The sequence below is a fragment of the Pelodiscus sinensis genome, chromosome 7, assembly GCF_049634645.1.
Source record: "Pelodiscus sinensis isolate JC-2024 chromosome 7, ASM4963464v1, whole genome shotgun sequence".
NCBI lineage: Eukaryota > Metazoa > Chordata > Testudines > Trionychidae > Pelodiscus > Pelodiscus sinensis.
This window is the reverse complement of record NC_134717.1, coordinates 48,585,847-48,603,436: the sequence shown is the minus strand read 5'-3', so window position 1 is coordinate 48,603,436 and position 17,590 is coordinate 48,585,847. Positions and strand designations below refer to the sequence as shown.

At 40.4% G+C, this 17,590-nt stretch overlaps 2 protein-coding genes across 7 annotated transcripts in view; one reads left to right on the top strand and one right to left on the bottom strand.

Annotated features, from left to right (window-relative positions):
- CERKL (CERK like autophagy regulator) overlaps positions 1 to 10,829 on the top strand; it is a 137,980-nt gene extending 127,151 nt beyond the window's left edge. For 4 of the 5 annotated variants that reach the window (XM_075933746.1, XM_006121694.2, XM_075933747.1 and 1 more), the window contains 5 exons: positions 292 to 320; positions 405 to 513; positions 2,818 to 2,914; positions 8,686 to 8,861; positions 10,544 to 10,829. In XM_075933746.1, the coding sequence (XP_075789861.1) occupies positions 292 to 320; positions 405 to 513; positions 2,818 to 2,914; positions 8,686 to 8,861; positions 10,544 to 10,625 (493 nt within the window). In that variant the 3' untranslated portion in view covers positions 10,626 to 10,829. Of the gene's footprint in view, positions 1 to 291; positions 321 to 404; positions 514 to 2,243; positions 2,309 to 2,817; positions 2,915 to 8,685; positions 8,862 to 10,543 lie in introns of those variants that run through there. The other variant, XR_012905239.1, reaches the window with a different exon arrangement.
- A 3,913-nt stretch (positions 10,830 to 14,742) lies between these two features.
- ITGA4 (integrin subunit alpha 4) overlaps positions 14,743 to 17,590 on the bottom strand; it is a 65,332-nt gene continuing 62,484 nt past the window's right edge. For both annotated transcript variants that reach the window (XM_075933744.1, XM_006121693.4), the window contains exon 28: positions 14,743 to 17,517. In XM_075933744.1, the coding sequence (XP_075789859.1) occupies positions 17,428 to 17,517 (90 nt within the window). In that variant the 3' untranslated portion in view covers positions 14,743 to 17,427. The remainder of the gene's footprint in view (positions 17,518 to 17,590) is intronic.

Genomic DNA, 17,590 nt, shown 5'->3' with positions numbered 1-17,590 from the left:
AAAATTGAACTTTATTTCTGTTAAGATTATGATTTAGCCAACTATTAAAATTTTCATTATATAAATTATTCATTAACTTCGTATTCTACTTTTGATGTTAGCATTACCGGGGATCTGACAGACAAGTACTACTTCATTTTATTCACCATTAAGCAATCCGTTCTTCTAGTGTCAAAGTTCTAACTTTTTCTTTGATTAACTATAACATGAAGCATTGTTTGGTTACTTCTAAAATTATATTTTTAAAATATTTTTATCATTTTAATTGCTTTGTGTGACACTTATTTTTAGAAAGAAGAAAGAGAGACCTAAAAAATCTGGTAAGTTTCTAATTAAATTGCCCTTTAAAAATGAATTGTGTGTAGTTAAACTCATGTAATACTGAATTACTCACTTATCTTTAGATAACAAGGTTCAGTGGCACACGATCCAGGGTCACTTCCTGAATGTGAGCATTATGGCAATCCCCTGTCTCTGTTCAATGGCACCAAGAGGCTTGGCACCTAATACCAGGTCAGTAAGGGTTTAAAGAATTAGAGTAATGTCTATAAATGCTAACATCTTACTCCTAAAACCTTGGCTTTTCCTGGAATGCCTGCCTGTGTTGCAGCAGTCTAGACCCTTTTGTACTGGGGGAGGGAGGATGGACTGCACTTGACTCCATAATCTCAGGAATTGTAATCAGTTTTTGGATCAAGTTGTCTAACTAGAATAATGATTGGATAATTACTGTGATTAAATTAGTTGGCAAGACTGTCTTAAATAGTAATCATCTGTCTCAGGTTTCTTGATAGGAGGAGAATTGGGTTGTGGATTTCTTGTAAAAATTCCTCTTGAATCCTGCATTCTCTAGATGAGAAAGCCATGTTGGATTTTTTTCCCCTACCATAAAGAATTTAAAATGTTTATTTTCTCATTTAGACAAATTCATGAAACAATATTTACAAATTCCTCTACATTAAAAAGGCATATATCATAATTGCAGGGGTAATGCTGGCTACTGGTTATGGAAGTTGACATTAGTTGACAAACTAATATGAATGTAATCTCAGTTTGTAATGTTGAAAATATGTATCATCTGATAGCTAGTGAAGTATGAAAACTGATAACTATGAATATAGAGTTCATAATTAACTGTGCCCCAGCTAACAGCCCATTTTAGTGTTAGAAAAACTGAACAAATATCCATTGCATTCTTCAATCATGGTGCTTTCACAAAATCAGCACCCTGGCAAGTATCTTAGTAGCACCCTAAAATGAAACCAGTCAAAATCACTAGTCGCTTCTGAAAAATGTGAGTAGTCATGAATAAACGGGATATTCATGCATAAAATTATATGCTTGTGAGGCAGAATATATGTTTTCTTTTTTATGGTAAGTGAGCTGGAGAGAACATTTTCAAATATCACCTCCTCCTCGCATCCCACCTCAGAAAACCTCTGCAACATCAGACAACTTCAGAATCAAAAAGATTGTCCCAAACTTAGACTAGCCTCTGCAGAAGGTACTCTGCAGAATGCTGAGGTTTAGAGGGATGCAGCAACACAGAATTCAGTTTGCATAAAGACAAGGGGTAAAGCCCATTTAGAAAGATCTCTGGAGTCATCATAGGAAGACACATTCTAAAAATGTAACATTCAGATTGAACATTGATATCCACTTCTTGGCATACCTATACAATTAAATTATCATCCTCATCAGATGCTCCTTCTGTGCATCATGTCCTCAACCTGATGTGCTCTCAAGTCTTCACTGTTCTACTCCAAGTTTTTCCTTCCTTTCTTTTAACTCTTGATTGCTAATGTCAGGATTCTGTCCAAATATTGTTGTCTTGTGTATGAGATTAGAACAGTGTCATTAACATCTATACATTGCCCAGGTGAATTTCAGTCAGGGTTCCTTACTTCACAGATTGTTAGTGTAGTTTTTATTAAGTTTCTGTTGATATTTCATTTTGTGGGCTGCTTTGCATCATAGACCCCTTCCCTGGAGGATGGTTTTGGCACCGTAAAATCCCTGCCAGAAGGAATTTACAATCTAATGTAGCTGTTAGGGGCCAAATCCCCACATAATGTAAATCAGATAATTCCATTAATAGAACTACAGCAGTTTATGAAAGATATTGTTTTGTGAAAGGACATTCTTTACACAGAAAAGGCGAGTTCTGTTTAGGTGACCGTGGATTTTTTTTAAAATAATTTTAAAATTAAAAACATGTATAAATATTCATTTTTTTCTTGTAGTTTGTCACAACTATATTTACTTTTAATGAATTCAAATCAATCAGTTAATATGGGAAATGCTTTAGGTAAGAATCCATTATATTTAAATTATGAAATTTTCATTAATTTATATTTTTGTTAAGCTGATTGTAATAAAAAAATTAACAGAAAAATTATGTAGCTTTATAAAGTTAATTGTATTGCTATTATTCCTCGGTTTAGGATTCCATTTAACTAAAGTGATTTTACATTAAATTTAAACATTTACATATATAAAGCAATACAACAATCAAACTTGATCTGAAATTCTCTCATGATAGTTTATTAGCCTATATATTTAATTTTCATATGAAATAAGTATCAGAAATAAGAAGTTTCAGGAGTGAGCTAATTCCTACATACAATTGTTAGGAAAGTATTTGATTTATAATTAAATAAAAATCACTAAAGTATACTGAAAAGTTCTGAATAAATTTAGTAAAGTTAATCTCATTTTATATTGATTTTAAACCAACTAAAAATGATTGTGAATTTAGTTTAAGGACTTAAGACCTTTTAATGTAGCATTAGTTTAATCAAAATGTGTATTTTTCAGGTTGAATAATGGTAGCATGGCTCTTATTGTTGTACGAAACACTTCACGGACAGAGTTTATAAAACATCTAAAAAGATACGCCAGTGTAAAAAATCAGGTATAGTTTATCTTGGTGTGTGTGTGTGTGTGTGTGTGTGTGTGTGTGCGCGCGCGCGCGCTTATGAAAGACCTATTAATCATGAAGGTAGACATGCTACAGGAGTTAACATTAGTGTCCAAATAAAGAGACTTAGTTTCCTGTCAAAATGCATTAGCCCCCTTTTATCTGATTTTTGAAAATCACTAATCAGACTACTACCGATTAGCCTATTTCAGCCCATCTGTTGTGGTTTAGTTTATATGTGGTTTACACCAGCAGTTGCACAAGAGTGTAAAGCTCTTGAACTTAAATAAGGACATAGAAATTCTGTGTTTAAATTTAGCGTACTGAGATTAAGGGCACACTGGGGAGCAGATGCTACTCTTCAGAAGAAACAAACGCTTAAGTCCACAATGTAGGCAAATCATTCCCTGCTATGGTGGCAGCAGTAGTTCTAGCAATAGTTCATTTAATTTTCATAGACCCCAGTTCCCAAATTTGGATATGTATGAACTGTAAGGAGATGTCTACACTAGGGCATTATTTCAAAATTACTAAAATCGACATAACTCCCAATTTAACAAAATCAAAATAGCGTGTTCCCACTACAGGGAATCATCGAAATTAGAATTATTCCAAAATAGAGTGTCCACACTGATTGAAGCCTGCCTTGGACTTAGAGCCCCCGGAAACATTCTGGGGAGGGCAGCAAGAGGGAGGATACTTCCCGTGGCTGTATCAGGTCATGATAGAGCACGTGCTTTCAGGGGCTTCTCTCTGTGGCCGTGTCTCACAAACTGCTCCTCCATTGTCTCCCCCTCATGGGACACAAAAGGGATGCAGCGTGCACGTGCCTCGTCCTCTCGTTGTCCTTGCAGATACCACAGTATTCACATCATGGAGCCAAAGCTCCAAAGCTCCCAGACTGCCTGCATGTTGCTCCAGCAGGACAAAGGACTAAGACCTGCAGGACGAACCCCAGTGTGGACCGCAGGCCCTGCTCACCCAAGTCCTGGCACTCCTGCTGTTACACATGCACCTCAATCCCCTGGATGCTGTGGAATGCTGCTTCTGGCGGTGGAAGATGAGCTTGGACTGGTGGGACCATATCGTTCTGAAAGTATGGAATGACTAGCAGAGGCTGCAGAACTTCTGCATGCAGAAGGCTGCCTTCAAGATCTGTGAGTGGCTCACCCCTCTTCCCTCAGGTGAGAGAACACCTGCATGCAACTCCCCATCCCCGTGTAGAAGCATGTAGTCATTACCCTCTGGAAGCTTGCTACACTAGACAGCTACTGCTTTGTCAGGAACCAGTTTGGTGTAGGGAAATCCGCATCGGGCCGTGCTTATACAAGGAGAGAAGACCAGATGCTGCTACAGCGGGTCGTCACTCTGGGGACTGTGGGCAGCATCGTAGATGGCTTCCCCAACTGCGGCGGGAGTGGGAACATAGACAGCACACACATCTTCTTCTTGCCCCCTGATCACTGTGCCTTGAACTTCATCAACAGAAAGGGGTATTTCTCCTTGGTGTTGCCAGCCCTCATGGATCACAAGGGATGCTTCACCGACATCAGCATGATATGGTTGGGAAAGGAGCATGACACTCGTATCTTCTGGATCTCTTGCCTATTCCAAAAGATGCACGCTGGAGATTTTTCACCTGACTGAACCATTGTCATCCTGGGCAACACAGCCTATCCCTTGCTCTCTGGAGGCTAATGAAGTCCTACACGGGCAGCCTGGATCCCAGCAAGGAGTACTTCAATGCCAGGCTGAGCAGGTGCTACATGGTCGTTGAATGTGCATTTGGCCATTTAAAGGGGAGGTTCAGGGGTCTGTTCACCCATCTGGATCTCAGTGAGTGCGACATCCCTTTCGCGGTGGCAGCCTGCTGTGTGTGCTCCACAACCTATGTGAGAGAAAGAGGAAGACTTTTCTGCCAGGGTAGGAGAGCTGAGGCTGAACAGCTGGCCAGGGAATTTGAGCATCTGGACACCAGTGCCGTTCGGATAGTACATCAAGGGGCTGGACTCAGAGAGGTCTTGAGGGAGAGTTTCATGCAATGACATTTGTGAGACTCCCCTGTGCCTCTCCACAAGGGATAGCTGAATTTCTTGTGTGTATCTTTCCTTCTCTACCCCTCCCTACCCATCTTCCCCTTCCCTGCACAGCAAATAATAAAACCATCTTTGTTGAAAAAACAGGAGAGGACTGGGGAAAGAACCTGGAATGGGGGAGGGGAACTCAGGGGTGGAGTTGGGATTGGTGCCTGCCTCCGGGTGGTTGGGAGGCTCCAGGTGCCTGAAAGGTACCACCACCCCATAGTGTGAGACCCTGGTGGCACTGTGAAGGTAAGGAGGGGAAGCCATGGGGGTGGAGTGGAAAGGTGGCTGTGAAGAGGTGAGGGAGGAGCACACGGAATTGTGTTTCCATGCCAGCTTGTCCCAGGTGTCCTTTTGCTCCCAGTTGGCCCAGTACTCCTCCCAGTTGGCCTGGTGTTCTTCCTGGTCGGCAGCCCATTCTTAGCACTCATCCTCAAGCCCCTGGCCAAGAGACTGCAGGCAAGCCATCTGCTCCTTTTGGAGGTCCTCCCAGGTGCATTTTGTCCTGCTGATCCCGCAGAGTTGGGGAAACTGCATGGGAGGTGGGGGATGCACCAAGCTTGCAGGTGGGGGATGCACTACGGCTAAGGAGTGAAGAAAAGTTACAAGGGCAGTCATCACAGGAGATGCTGTGTATGAAGCCCAGTCCTAATGTCTGAGCCAACCTGAAAGTCTCGGTTCAGACAATGGCGATGTGCTTTGAGCAAGGCCGCCTGTTGCCTAGAAAGTGGGCACTTTCCTGCCAGGGCAGAGACATCCCAGGAGAGCATCACAACACCCACAGCTTAGGAACAAGTAGGCATGGGAAGGTGCCGGTGAGGTCAGGAACCTGCGGGGGGGATGGAGAGACTTAGTTTCTTTCTTTGTTGCGCACACATTGGATCCAGTATTGGCAGAATTCTGCCAGGAGAGAACGAGAGGAGAGAGGTGGAGAGAGGTGTGTGTTGGAGAAGGTGTTTTTGAGTGGCTGATGCTGCTTGCCGGTCAGTGTGCTATTGGGTTCCTTTCCTATTCCTACCCCTGGCAGGTTCCCATGCACAGGATTGGTCTCCTCCGCATCACCATGCTTGACTGGGAGTGGATGCTAGCTGAGTGTGGGCATGACCTTGTGCCATGTGTCGCACTGCTGTGTGGTTCCCTGACCCCAGCCTCCTTAGTGGTGGTTTATCGTGGGAAGGTGTCCCACCACGGAGGCTAGAGTAAGGCAGGCCTGTGCAGGAATCTTGTGAGGAGAACCAAAGGGTTCCTATGTGAGAACGTCATGGGGATGAGTGCTCCAGACTGGCGCTCCATGTGCACACGCTGTTGTGCGGCCCCCAGGCCAAGTAGGCCAAGAGAGGAGCATGCAGCCCCTCATAGCCCACTGCCTGTTCCCATGTGTATATAGGGAAAGTTGTAGAACTCACCTGAAGTGCTCTTCCCAGGTTCGTCTGAAGCCTGGGTGACCCCTGGGAGGGAGCAGCGGGGACCAGTTCCAGGGTGAGGAACAGGTCCTGGCTGACGGGCATGATTGCCTAGCTGGCCACCTCCTTCTCCTTGTCCTTTGCTACCCTACTCTGCTGGAGGCTGTTGCTGGGTGATTCCTGGCCGGACTCACCGATAACAGCAGGGGACATGACTGGCCTCCCTCCCTGGATGGCATCCAGCTGGTCGTATTACCGGCAGCCATGTCGTGCCACTCTGGAACATCTGTTCTGCTCCCTGGCCTTGTGGTAGGCGTCCTGGAGCTTTTATTTTCATCCAGCACTGGTCAAGTGTTCAGATATGGCCTTTGTCTGGCAGCAATCTAGCCACATACTTCTGCATTTCTCTTCCTGATGCAGAGATCCTGGAGATTGGTCTCCTTCCACCACACCTCAATGAGGTCCAGGGTCTCTGCACCAGTCCAGGCTGGAGCTCTCCTGTGTCCTAGCCAGTGGCAGCTGAGGGAACAGCAGGAGTGCTAACAACCATGGGAGGGTGTGAGGGAGTGTTGGAGTCACTCGTGGCTGCCTTGGTTGCTGTTGTGTCATACAGGGCTTTCACAGCTCTCCACGTGAAACAAGCTCTTCTCCTGCTGCTGTGACTTTTAAGCTTCGCAGGAGGGGAGCAGTGGAGTTGCCTGGTGTGATCAGTGCTGCAGCTGCAAGCAGCCTCTGGAGGCCAATTATTTCAAATGAGCAGTACTGGAGCATCCACTCTAATGCTATTTCGAACTACTTTGAAATTAGCATTATCCTCCAAAGAAAGCAGGAGTACTGATTTTGAAATAAGTGGCCCATTGTTTTGAAACAATGAGCTTGATAGTGTGGACACTCTGCTTATGAATTCAACCTAAGGGGAGTTGTTTTGAAATAACACTATAGTGTAGACCAGGCATAAGAGAGGTTCGCAGATCTGCCCTTTGAAAGCATATTGCCAATATCGCACCTGTATTTGGCTGCATCACCGAAATTAGATGTAAGTGGTGTTTTTGTTTCTTTAATCAGAGCGCGTCACTGTTGTGTTAAAATTCTCAGTGCAAATGCAAGTAAACGTGTTACGTAAAAGTATACTGATCATCTTCTGAATGAGTGATATCATTATGTAAAATTAATGATAGGCAAGTTTAGGTGCAGTTCAAATAATCATTCAAAATTTAGGATCTTTGGAAGAGGTGTCAGTTCTTGTGTTTTATGTCATGCTTGGTGATAATAGAGAAGCAACAGTGTGGGGTTGCAGAAGGGAACTGCATGTAGCCATTTGAGTAACCAAAAAGATAAGGCTCATCAGTTATCTGTTTAAACAGCTAAAGGCTACGTCTACACTGGTGGCTTCTTGCGTAAGAACAGCTCTTTTTGCGCAAGAACATTTGTTCTTGCGCAAAAACTTGCCGGGTGTCTACACTGCACACAAGTTCTTGCGCAAGTAAATTTAGTCTAGCGTTGGAAAACAGGGCTTCTGGAAGAGTTATTCCTCTCCACGAGGAATAAGCCTTCTTGCGCAAGAACTCTTCCACAAGAGGGCAATGTAGACAGGCAATGTGAAATTCTTGTTCAAGAAACCCCTATGGCTAAAATGAACATCAGAGCTTTATTGTGCAAGAGTGTGTCCACACTGCCATAGACACTCTTGTGCAAAAGCACATCTCTTTCACAAAAGCACATGCCAGTGTAGACACGCTCTTGTGGCATACTTTTTGCACATGAACTCTTCCACAAAACAGTTTTTGCACAAGAAGCCGTCAGTGTAGAGGTAGCCCTATACTCTTACATCCTTGATCTAAACGACCATAAAATGTTCAAAAGTACAATATGTGTGTCTGATGGTTTAGGATTAACTACATTTAATTTGTTTACATACTTTTCATATAAATTTTAAAACACAGGAATAATAGAGATTGATAGACAACAATACAGTAGATCACAGCACAGAGGAAACTATAGTATTTTTATGTTTAAGCAGTCTAAATATTAAGCTAGGAAATAAAACTGCTCTACGTTCTCCATGTAAATAGCTGTTTTGAAATATTTGTACCTGGGAATATTTACTGTAGGAAATATTCTCTGTATTTTTTCTTCCCTAAATTATACACTTCTATCAGTTTAAGTCTGAGGTTCTAGTGTATTAAACAAGAAAAAGCAAACTTTTAATTTCATAATTTTAACTAGTAAAGAGCCTGTCTTGAGTTACCACTTTTGATTTTAATATATATTTGTTTTCTAGTTTAATTTTCCTTTTGTTGAGACCTATGCTGTTCAAGAAGTAAAAGTCCAACCAAGAAATAAAATTGGGTATGACACCGAAGAAAATGTGTATTTGCAAGCTACTTTTACAGAAGGGAATTATCCTTGGAATATAGATGGAGATTTAATGGAAGGAGCATCAGAGGTTCATGTTCGGTAAGGCTAAGTGCATGTGGTACCATAGGATTTGCTGAACTAGACTATTGACCCATTTTCCAGCCTGCATGCGTACGAAAGTAAAACACCCACTAGACTTGGCCAAAGTGTACCGTTCTCTCTATTGTGTAGAAGAAATAATATTCCTGCAAAAGTTTATTGTTGCTAAAATTGTCAGAGATGCATTACAGCATCATTTTAAATGGTTCTCAAAAAAAGTAATAATATAGTATGTCAGTATATTAGTGCATATCTTAGAAAATGTGCTTTTGAAATTATATATTTCAACTACTAAGAAGTACACCCATTATCAGAGGGAAGAATCAAGAACAATATGAACCTTGCATATCTGTCTTTGTATGTTCAAATTATATATTCAATTAATACTGTGTCAGTACAACTGCTCTGCATTGTTGAGGACAGAAGGATCATCCACATAGTAGTTATTGTCCAAGAAAAAAATAGTTAACACTTATCAGATAGCCTCACAGAAATTCTATTCTATGTCTACACAACACTTCTTTTTCGGAAAAAGGTACGCAAATTGCACTCTTTTTTTTTGGGGGGGGAAGAGGCTTTTCTGAAATTTAGCCCATGTACACGGGGCCAAATTTCAGAAAAACCTCCTCTTTCGGAAGAGCTCTTCTTCCTCATAAAATGAGGAATACAGGACTTCCAAAAGAGCGCATCTTTTCTTCTGAAAAAAATTTCGGAAGAGCAGACACATTCCCTGGATGCAGCGGAGTTTCTCCGGGATATCTCTGTTATCTTAGAAAAGTCCGTAGTGTAGACATTGCCTAAGTCTTGAGTCTGTAAATAAAAGGAGAATCTTTACTGAACACATAATATTTATTATAACTTGTATTTTACAAAAAATCTAAAAAAACCTTGGGCCCAGTGTGAGGTGGGTGTTTAACAGATTACTACAAATTTGCCAGGGTTCCCATATTATAAGTGTTGTATAGGGAATACTAAAAAGACAGATATTCACATTTTAAGGCTGCTTACTTTGTAAGCCCTATATCACAAAACGGGGTATTGACATTGTTCAAAGAGAGAGAAGCTTATCTCTGCGAGAAAAAGATTGTCATTCTTTGTTCATAATACAGTGGGCATTATTTCAGGTTGAAAAGAAGGCTTTTTTTGAAGAAAGAGTTTCAGGATAAACTCCTTACTAGCCAGCTCCTGAATTCTGAGATCAGACTTAAGTTTACTATTTGAAAGGGACCTTCCCCTGCATTTTGTGGTGTTAACAAAATATATGGTGTTTTATATCAGAATGTATTCAACTGTAGATACGTAGTGCTATTAGAGGATAATTAAAGAATGGAAATACATGAACCTACACAGTTTAAAATCCCTGGAATGGAAAGAGGAGTTCTTATTCTCCAACAATAGCACTGTGGCAACCAAAAACATAGAGCAGATGATGGGATGCTCATCATTAACACAAAGTAGGGGGAGGTGAAAAAAGGCAGCATGCTATCGCTTTTTTATTCAAACCTCCAGTATTAAAAAGATTCTATCTCAGCAGTTTTTAGTGATCCAAAGTAAGGACTGGAATAAACATAAATGTAATTCATCCTATATGGAAAAAGTTATATAAATTTGCCCTCAAAGAAAATGTCACATTAACTCTTGTAGTTTTTATAAGTGACTGTTTTTATTTCTTCACTTTCCAGGGTCCATCGACAACTTATTAATCTTTATGGAGGGAGTATTGATGAACTGGATGATTCAAAAGTAATGTGCAGTTGTCTGTAGAAGTAATTTATCAAGAAAAGTGTTATGGTGCAGGTTCTGCATAAGACTTACTTTAATCTTTGAACAGCTGTTTAAGGCTCATTCCTTCACACTTTGAAATGGATGGGGATCAACACTGAAATTAGGATGCTTACATAAAACTAGCAATATTAAAAAATTATCAAATAAAATAGTTATTATTAAACAAAATGTTTATAACTTTAACCTTAAAAACCTACATGTGTGTAAATTTTATATATTTTGGTTAAAAGTACTTAGTAACATTTCAGCAAAAAATAGTTAAGCCTTTTAAACAGTGACTGAGTTCAATTTGGGGCCTGATTTGGTCACCTTTAATAGTATCTTGTCCTATTTTACTTCACTGGTAACGCTACTTCTAGTGAAATGAATTAGGCATGGAGTTACTGTGAGTTGGAATTGCATAATTTGGCTTCCGCCAGGTCCTTTTATTTCCAGGTAATCTGACATTCAAATGAATTGATATAAAACTGTATGCTTTCAGCATGTTACTAGTTAGGTGTTAAACCACTTTTTCCTTGTACAAATAGTATTCACTTAGGCCTGGTCTACACTACAGCAGAAGGTTGAATTAAGATATACAACTCCAGCTACGTTAATTATTTAGTTGGAGTTGCCACATCATAAATTGTGTTTGTATCATCCACGCAACGGCGCGAGAAGTACAGACGCTGGCTGGAGTTGCCCTCAGCATTCAATGTACGGGTCTATACTAGGGCCCGCTAAATCAAATGCCAGAAGATCAACTTCTGGAGTGTTGATCCACCAGTAAGTATAGACGTGGTCTTTCAATGAAACATTTGTTCAAACTTACTTTGTTTTAAATTTTTATTGTATAGAAAATGTTTAAATTATGCTTCATAGGTGGAGCTGGGCTGTATTCAGCATAATGTGTTCATTTTGGCTAGAATAAGGCACAAATGCTGAGTAATATTTGTAATTTTAGAAATTGAGTGATGCTTCTAGAGTGTATGCAGTTTAAGAAGAAAATAGATATGTCCACAAATTAGTTTTACAAAATACATAAAATGAAATTATTTTGCATGACATTTGTACAGTTTAGGATTCCTGCCTTCATCGGAATTTACTTTGTCATAGTTACCATGGCTATCCCCGTCTGTTGCAATTTTTGAGAACTAACATCTTGATAGATTTGTCAACCTGCTTGACCTGCAGGAAAAGTAACTTAGGTGTGGGAGTGCCCTTACTCATCAGAGTAAAGATAAGAGGCATCTTCACTAGGGCTGTGAGAGGAACATTACATTTCCCTGTGACTAAAACACAGAAGTTGTTGCCCATTGGTCTTTAAGGACTCAGTTCCTAAGGCACACAGTGAAACCTAGTAACTTAAGCATTTAAGTCTTTGCTGAATTGGGGCTCAAGTATTTAAATTGGATTAGTGAGGATTATGTGAACATGCCAGAAGTTGAATTTTTTAATAAACATTACATTTCAACGTTAAATCGAACAGTTACAAGTAGCACCAGTAATGGTTGCCTTAAAAAAAACAAAAACAAAAAAAAAACAAATTGCATAGAACCATATTCTGTCTTTATACATACTCACTTTAACTTCAGTGGAACTGCAGGAAAGACAGCTGTGGTTGGAATTTTTTCCTGTAATAACTGCCAAATAATGTGCAGTATGGTGGATAACCAAGTAAATCATATGGACCAAATTCTACTCTCCATTACAAAGGTGTAAAACCAAAGTCACTTGTGACTTGCATGGAGCTACTCCAGCCTTGTGCTGCTATAACTGACATCAATCTGACACTAAATAATTACAGGCAGTCCCCGGGTTACGTACAAGATAGGGACTGTAGGTTTGTTCTTAAGTTGAATCTGTATGTAAGTCGGAACTGGCGTCCAGATTCAGCCGCTGCTGAAACTGACCGCCAGTTCTGACTTACATACAGAATCAACTTAAGAACCCCTGGCATCCCCAAGTCAGCTGCTGCTGAAACTGATCAGCGCTGATTCCAGGAAGCCCGGGGCAGAGCAACTCTGCCTTGGGCTTCCTGTAGTCAGCGCTGGTCAGTTTCAGCAGAAGCTGACTTGGGGACGCCTGGGGCAGAGCAGCTGGGGTGCTGCTGGGTTGCTCCAGTAGTGCCCAGAGCGGCGCTGCAGGACCAATCGGCAGCGCCCCAGCTGCTCTGCCCCAGGGTCCAAAACAAAAGCCTGGTCTGCTGGGGGGGAGGGCACACTAGCTGCTCCCCCCCCAGCAGACCAGGGACATGGGGAGCAGAGCCACAACGGCAGCGGGGTGCTGCGCCTCTGAGGCTTTGCTCTGGCAAAGTCTCAGAGGCGCGGGACCCCGCCGCGGCTGCGGCTTCAGTCCCGGTGCCTGTGGTCTGCTGGGGACGGGCACCGGGACTGAAGCGGCAGCAGCGGCGGTTCCCCGCGCTTCTGAGGCTTTGCTCTGGCAAAGCCTCAGAAGCGCGGGAACCCGCCCGGTGCCCCTGGTCTGCTGGAGACGGTCTGCTGCACCGGAGCAGCTTACGAACGGGGCTTTCTCGCCCCGGAGCTCGCAGGTAGCAATCCGCCACCTCGACCTCCGGGGCGAGAAAGCCCTGTTCGTAGGTGCGGATCCGACTTAAGTCGGATCCGCGTAAGTCGGGGACTGCCTGTAATCCAGAAGCATTAAAACACTGTGGTTAAGTAGTGACATTTGATTTTCATATTTGATTCTTTAAATGTATATATTTGCATACATTTACAAATTTAACTTTTACCTCTGCATATTCTGTCAACAAAATAATTACATTTGCCAAAGATAGTGTACATCATTTGTTATTATAAAATGTGACAATGATCATTTGTTAATAAACATACTATCATTAGAAAATCTTACATTCACATTTTACATTTAGGTTAAACATCAATATTTAAGTTAATGAATTATGCTTGTACATCTCATAGGAATACCTGAGATATTCAATGTTTACTTATTAATGCCACAGTTTGAAAGGTATTGTATAATTTCCAAGCAACACTAATGAATTTACTCACTAAAGTAATTCCAAAAAAAATTTAAATATTTCTTTGCATTGTCTGTATTAAAGCAATTTTAATGCTGCCTCTGTTTGAAATACAGTTCTCACAACACACTATTTCAATATTTATTCAAATATGTTTTGGTTAAAAGTGCAGTAATTCATGTGGCTCTATGCTCCTTTACAGCCACTTTTTACAATATAAAATTTACAAACAGTTAAGTCTTGCAAGATGAAATATTTCACTCATAGCACATTTTGTTCAAAAAATAAGATCTTTCTATATGTAGACATTTGTTCTTAATATAATGCAGAATATTTTAGAATAGAAAGCTCACCTCAAGGTATTTGATCAGTTTTTCAGAGGTGTGGAGCACCTATGACACCAATGGAAGTAAGTGAAAACTACAGGTGGTTAGCCTCTGTGCAAAGTCATATCCTAATATCTTTGGATTCTTTTTGCCTACATCAAAAGGTCATTTTGGAAAATGTATGTAACGATAACAAAATAATTTGTTGAAGTCAATCTGTGTTCCTACTAGCTCTGGAGCTTTATTATATTACCAATGCATAATCAGTTTGTGATGTCCATACTTACTACCTAAAAAAAAAAAAAAAATTTTCGACTAGTAGTCCAGAAAAACAGCAAAGAGCTGCCATAGGAAATAGTATGTCTTGGCATGAATGGGGGAAGAGTATGTTATTTAAGATGAAGTTAGTCTTGGATGAGGTAGTGCATGAAGGCGGAGAATGAAGGCCTTTTTCATATCAGTCTACTTACAGTAGATGGCATTGCTAGTATCTCTCAGAATTTGAAGGAATCACCTATAGGAGCAATTCAGTCTCCATATAAATTTAGTACTTTCTTTTCTATGCACATTCTTGAGTACCAGTTGCAATGGTAGTACTAAGCTGAAAATATATCTACTAAGAACTGAACTTAAATTTCCAAACTGTTTCATTATACAGGCTTCAGAAGAGTAGCAACTTTTAGGCTGGAGGGTTGCATATCTGAAGATGAAATTTAGCCCTATGAAGTTGGGAGGAGGTTGTACACTTTCATCAGACTTTCTTCTGTCAGATACTGAAAGTGTCATTAAATACTACAACACTGAGCATAATAGAAATGCTTTCAAATTTACCAAGAAAACACATGATGTTTTTTACTCCAAAACCTCCTCTGCTTTTTGTGTTTGAGCAGAAAGAAGGAGCGATAGAATTAACTGTGCGCTCCTGTCCTTATCAGCAAGTACTATGTTGAGGATGGTTGATATGGATTGCCTGAAATGTCTGACTCTTCTCAAGATAACCCTCAATGTGATGCTATAGTATACTATACTACTATATAAAGAACAGAATTGTCAGACTGAGAGAGTCAACAAGCATGTAGACAAAGGGGATCCAGTGGATATAGTGTAATTGGATTTCCAGAAAGCATTTGGTAAGGTCCCTCACCAATGGCTCTTAATTAAGTTGTAATGCAATAAGAAAGAAGGTCCTCTCAAAAACTGGTAAAAAGATGGTCATTTTTCAGAATGGCAAGAGATAACTAGCCCACGGGAGTCCATACTGAGACCAATCCTATTCAACATATTCATAAATGATCTTGAGAAAGAGGTAAACAGTGAGTTGGCAAATTTTGCAGACACTGAACTGCTCAAGATAGTGAAGTCTGAAGCCAACTGTGAAGAGCTTCAAAAGGATCTCACAAAACTAGGTGACTAGCCAACAAAATGGCAGATGAATTTTAATGTTGATAAATGTAAAGTAATGTATACTGAAAAACATAATCCTAACAATATATACAAAATGATAGGGACTAAATTAGCAATTACCACTAAAGAGAGAGATCTTGGAGTCATTGTGGCTAGTTCTCTGAAAGCATCCACTCAATGTGCAGCAGCAGTCAAAGAAGCAAATAGAATCATTTAAAAGGGGATGGAGAATGTCTTATTGCTCGGTACAAATTGATAGTATGTCCACATCTTGAATACTCTGTGCAGATGAGATTGCCTCATCTTAAAAAAAGATATCGTGGCATTGGAAAAAGTTCAGAAAAGGGTAACAAAAATGATTAGGGATTTGGAAGGGCTGCCATCTGAGGAGAGATAAATAAGACAGGGACTTATTTTCAGCTTAGAAAAAGTGGAGACTAAGGGGGGATATGATAGAAGTCTATAAAATCATGACTGCTGTGGTGAAAGAGAATATGGAAAAGGTATTTACTTGTTCCCATAACATAAGAACTAGGGGTCACAAATGAAATTAATAGGTAGCAGTTTAAAACAAACAGGAGGTATTTCTTCACACAATACACAGTCAACCTGTGGAATTCCTTGCCTGAGGATGTTGAAAATCAGGAATTTAAACAGGGTTCAAAGAAGAATTAGATATATTCCTGGAGGATAGGTTAATCAATGGCTATTAACCAGAACGGATAGGAATAGTGTCCCTAACCTCTGTCAGAAGCTGAGAATGTATGACAGGGGAGGGATCACTTGATTACCTGATCTGTTCATTCCCTCTAGGTCATCTAGCACTGGACACTGTCAGAGGACAGGATACCAGGCACTATGGACCATTGGTTTGATGCAGTATGGCCATTCTTATGCATCCTTGATGAGTCACTGAGTTTTCAATGCTTGTCACTATCAAAAAGCCTTTCTACACACAAATAATTAAGATTTTATGCTGCCCTCTAAGGGCACATCTACACAGCAGGGCTAACACCAAAATAAACTACGTAACATAAGATACGTAATTGACGTAGCTCAAGTCAAAATAGCTTATTTTGGCTTTTGACGCCATCTACGCAGCTGGAAGTCTGACAAAGAGCACTCTTCCTCCAATTTCTCTTACTCCTCCTAAAATGAGGGTTATAGGAGTTGGAGTAAGAAGTGCTCCAGCTCAACATTATATTGAAATAACTGCTTGCTCTGTAGATGCAGACTGTTATTTCAGAATAATATGAATTATTCCAAAATAACACTGCTATGTAGACATAGCCTAAGAGGCTGAACACAGAAACTCACAGCCCACAGGATGGGAAAGCTTAGGTGGTTTTAAAGCCACTTTTGCATCCTCCTAGTCCTGGCCTGCCTTGGAACTGGAGCAGCTCCTGGCATAATTCAGAAAGCCCTGGAGGTCTAAGTTACAGCAGCCTCCCAGGCTGTCCTACAGATTACAAACATAGCTATGACCTTGATTAGTGCTGTAGTTATTGCCCTAAACCAGAGCCTGCAGTGATGTTCAGAAGATCTTGTGGCTGTCTTCTGCAATGCATATATCAGAGGTGGTCTCACTTCACAGCTTCAGCTCTTTTACCCTCTGTAAAAGTGCAATAGTCCGGTGAGGATCTCATCCTAAGTCTCTAGTTAAAAATGGAATGAAAATGGAAAGCTAATTGAGTTATGATTAACCCCATGGTCAACCACTGAGATCTCATTACCCCAGAATGGTTGATAATACTGTGCTACCTTCTAGCCACTCTTCTTTTAGATAATTCTCCGTCATTTTATCTGCTTAGTGCTCTTGTTTTCATTGGAAGAGATGAATACTTCTGGTATTTCAGATTTACTTCTACAGTTTCTTCATTTGAAGATTTTATTTTGCATTTAATAAAATGATGGTACCTTTAGGTATAATTCTCCACCCATCAATGAAATCAAATACATATTCTAATGAAGAATAGACAGACTCATGATCAGTTTTCTCATATCATTCATGTTCATTATGTAAGTCAACCTGAGCTTGAAATGCACCATTTGGAAGAAGCCTTTAATTGCCATCTCAGTCATCCTTATTGCTGTTTACAATGTTCCAACTCTCTTTGGGCTGCTCTTGAGGGATAGGTTTATATGGTCTTTTAAAGAAGCCAAACTGAAAGACAATTTCAAAATCAATTGATATGGTTCAACAAATTCTTAAGTCAGATTTCATAAAATCACTTTAA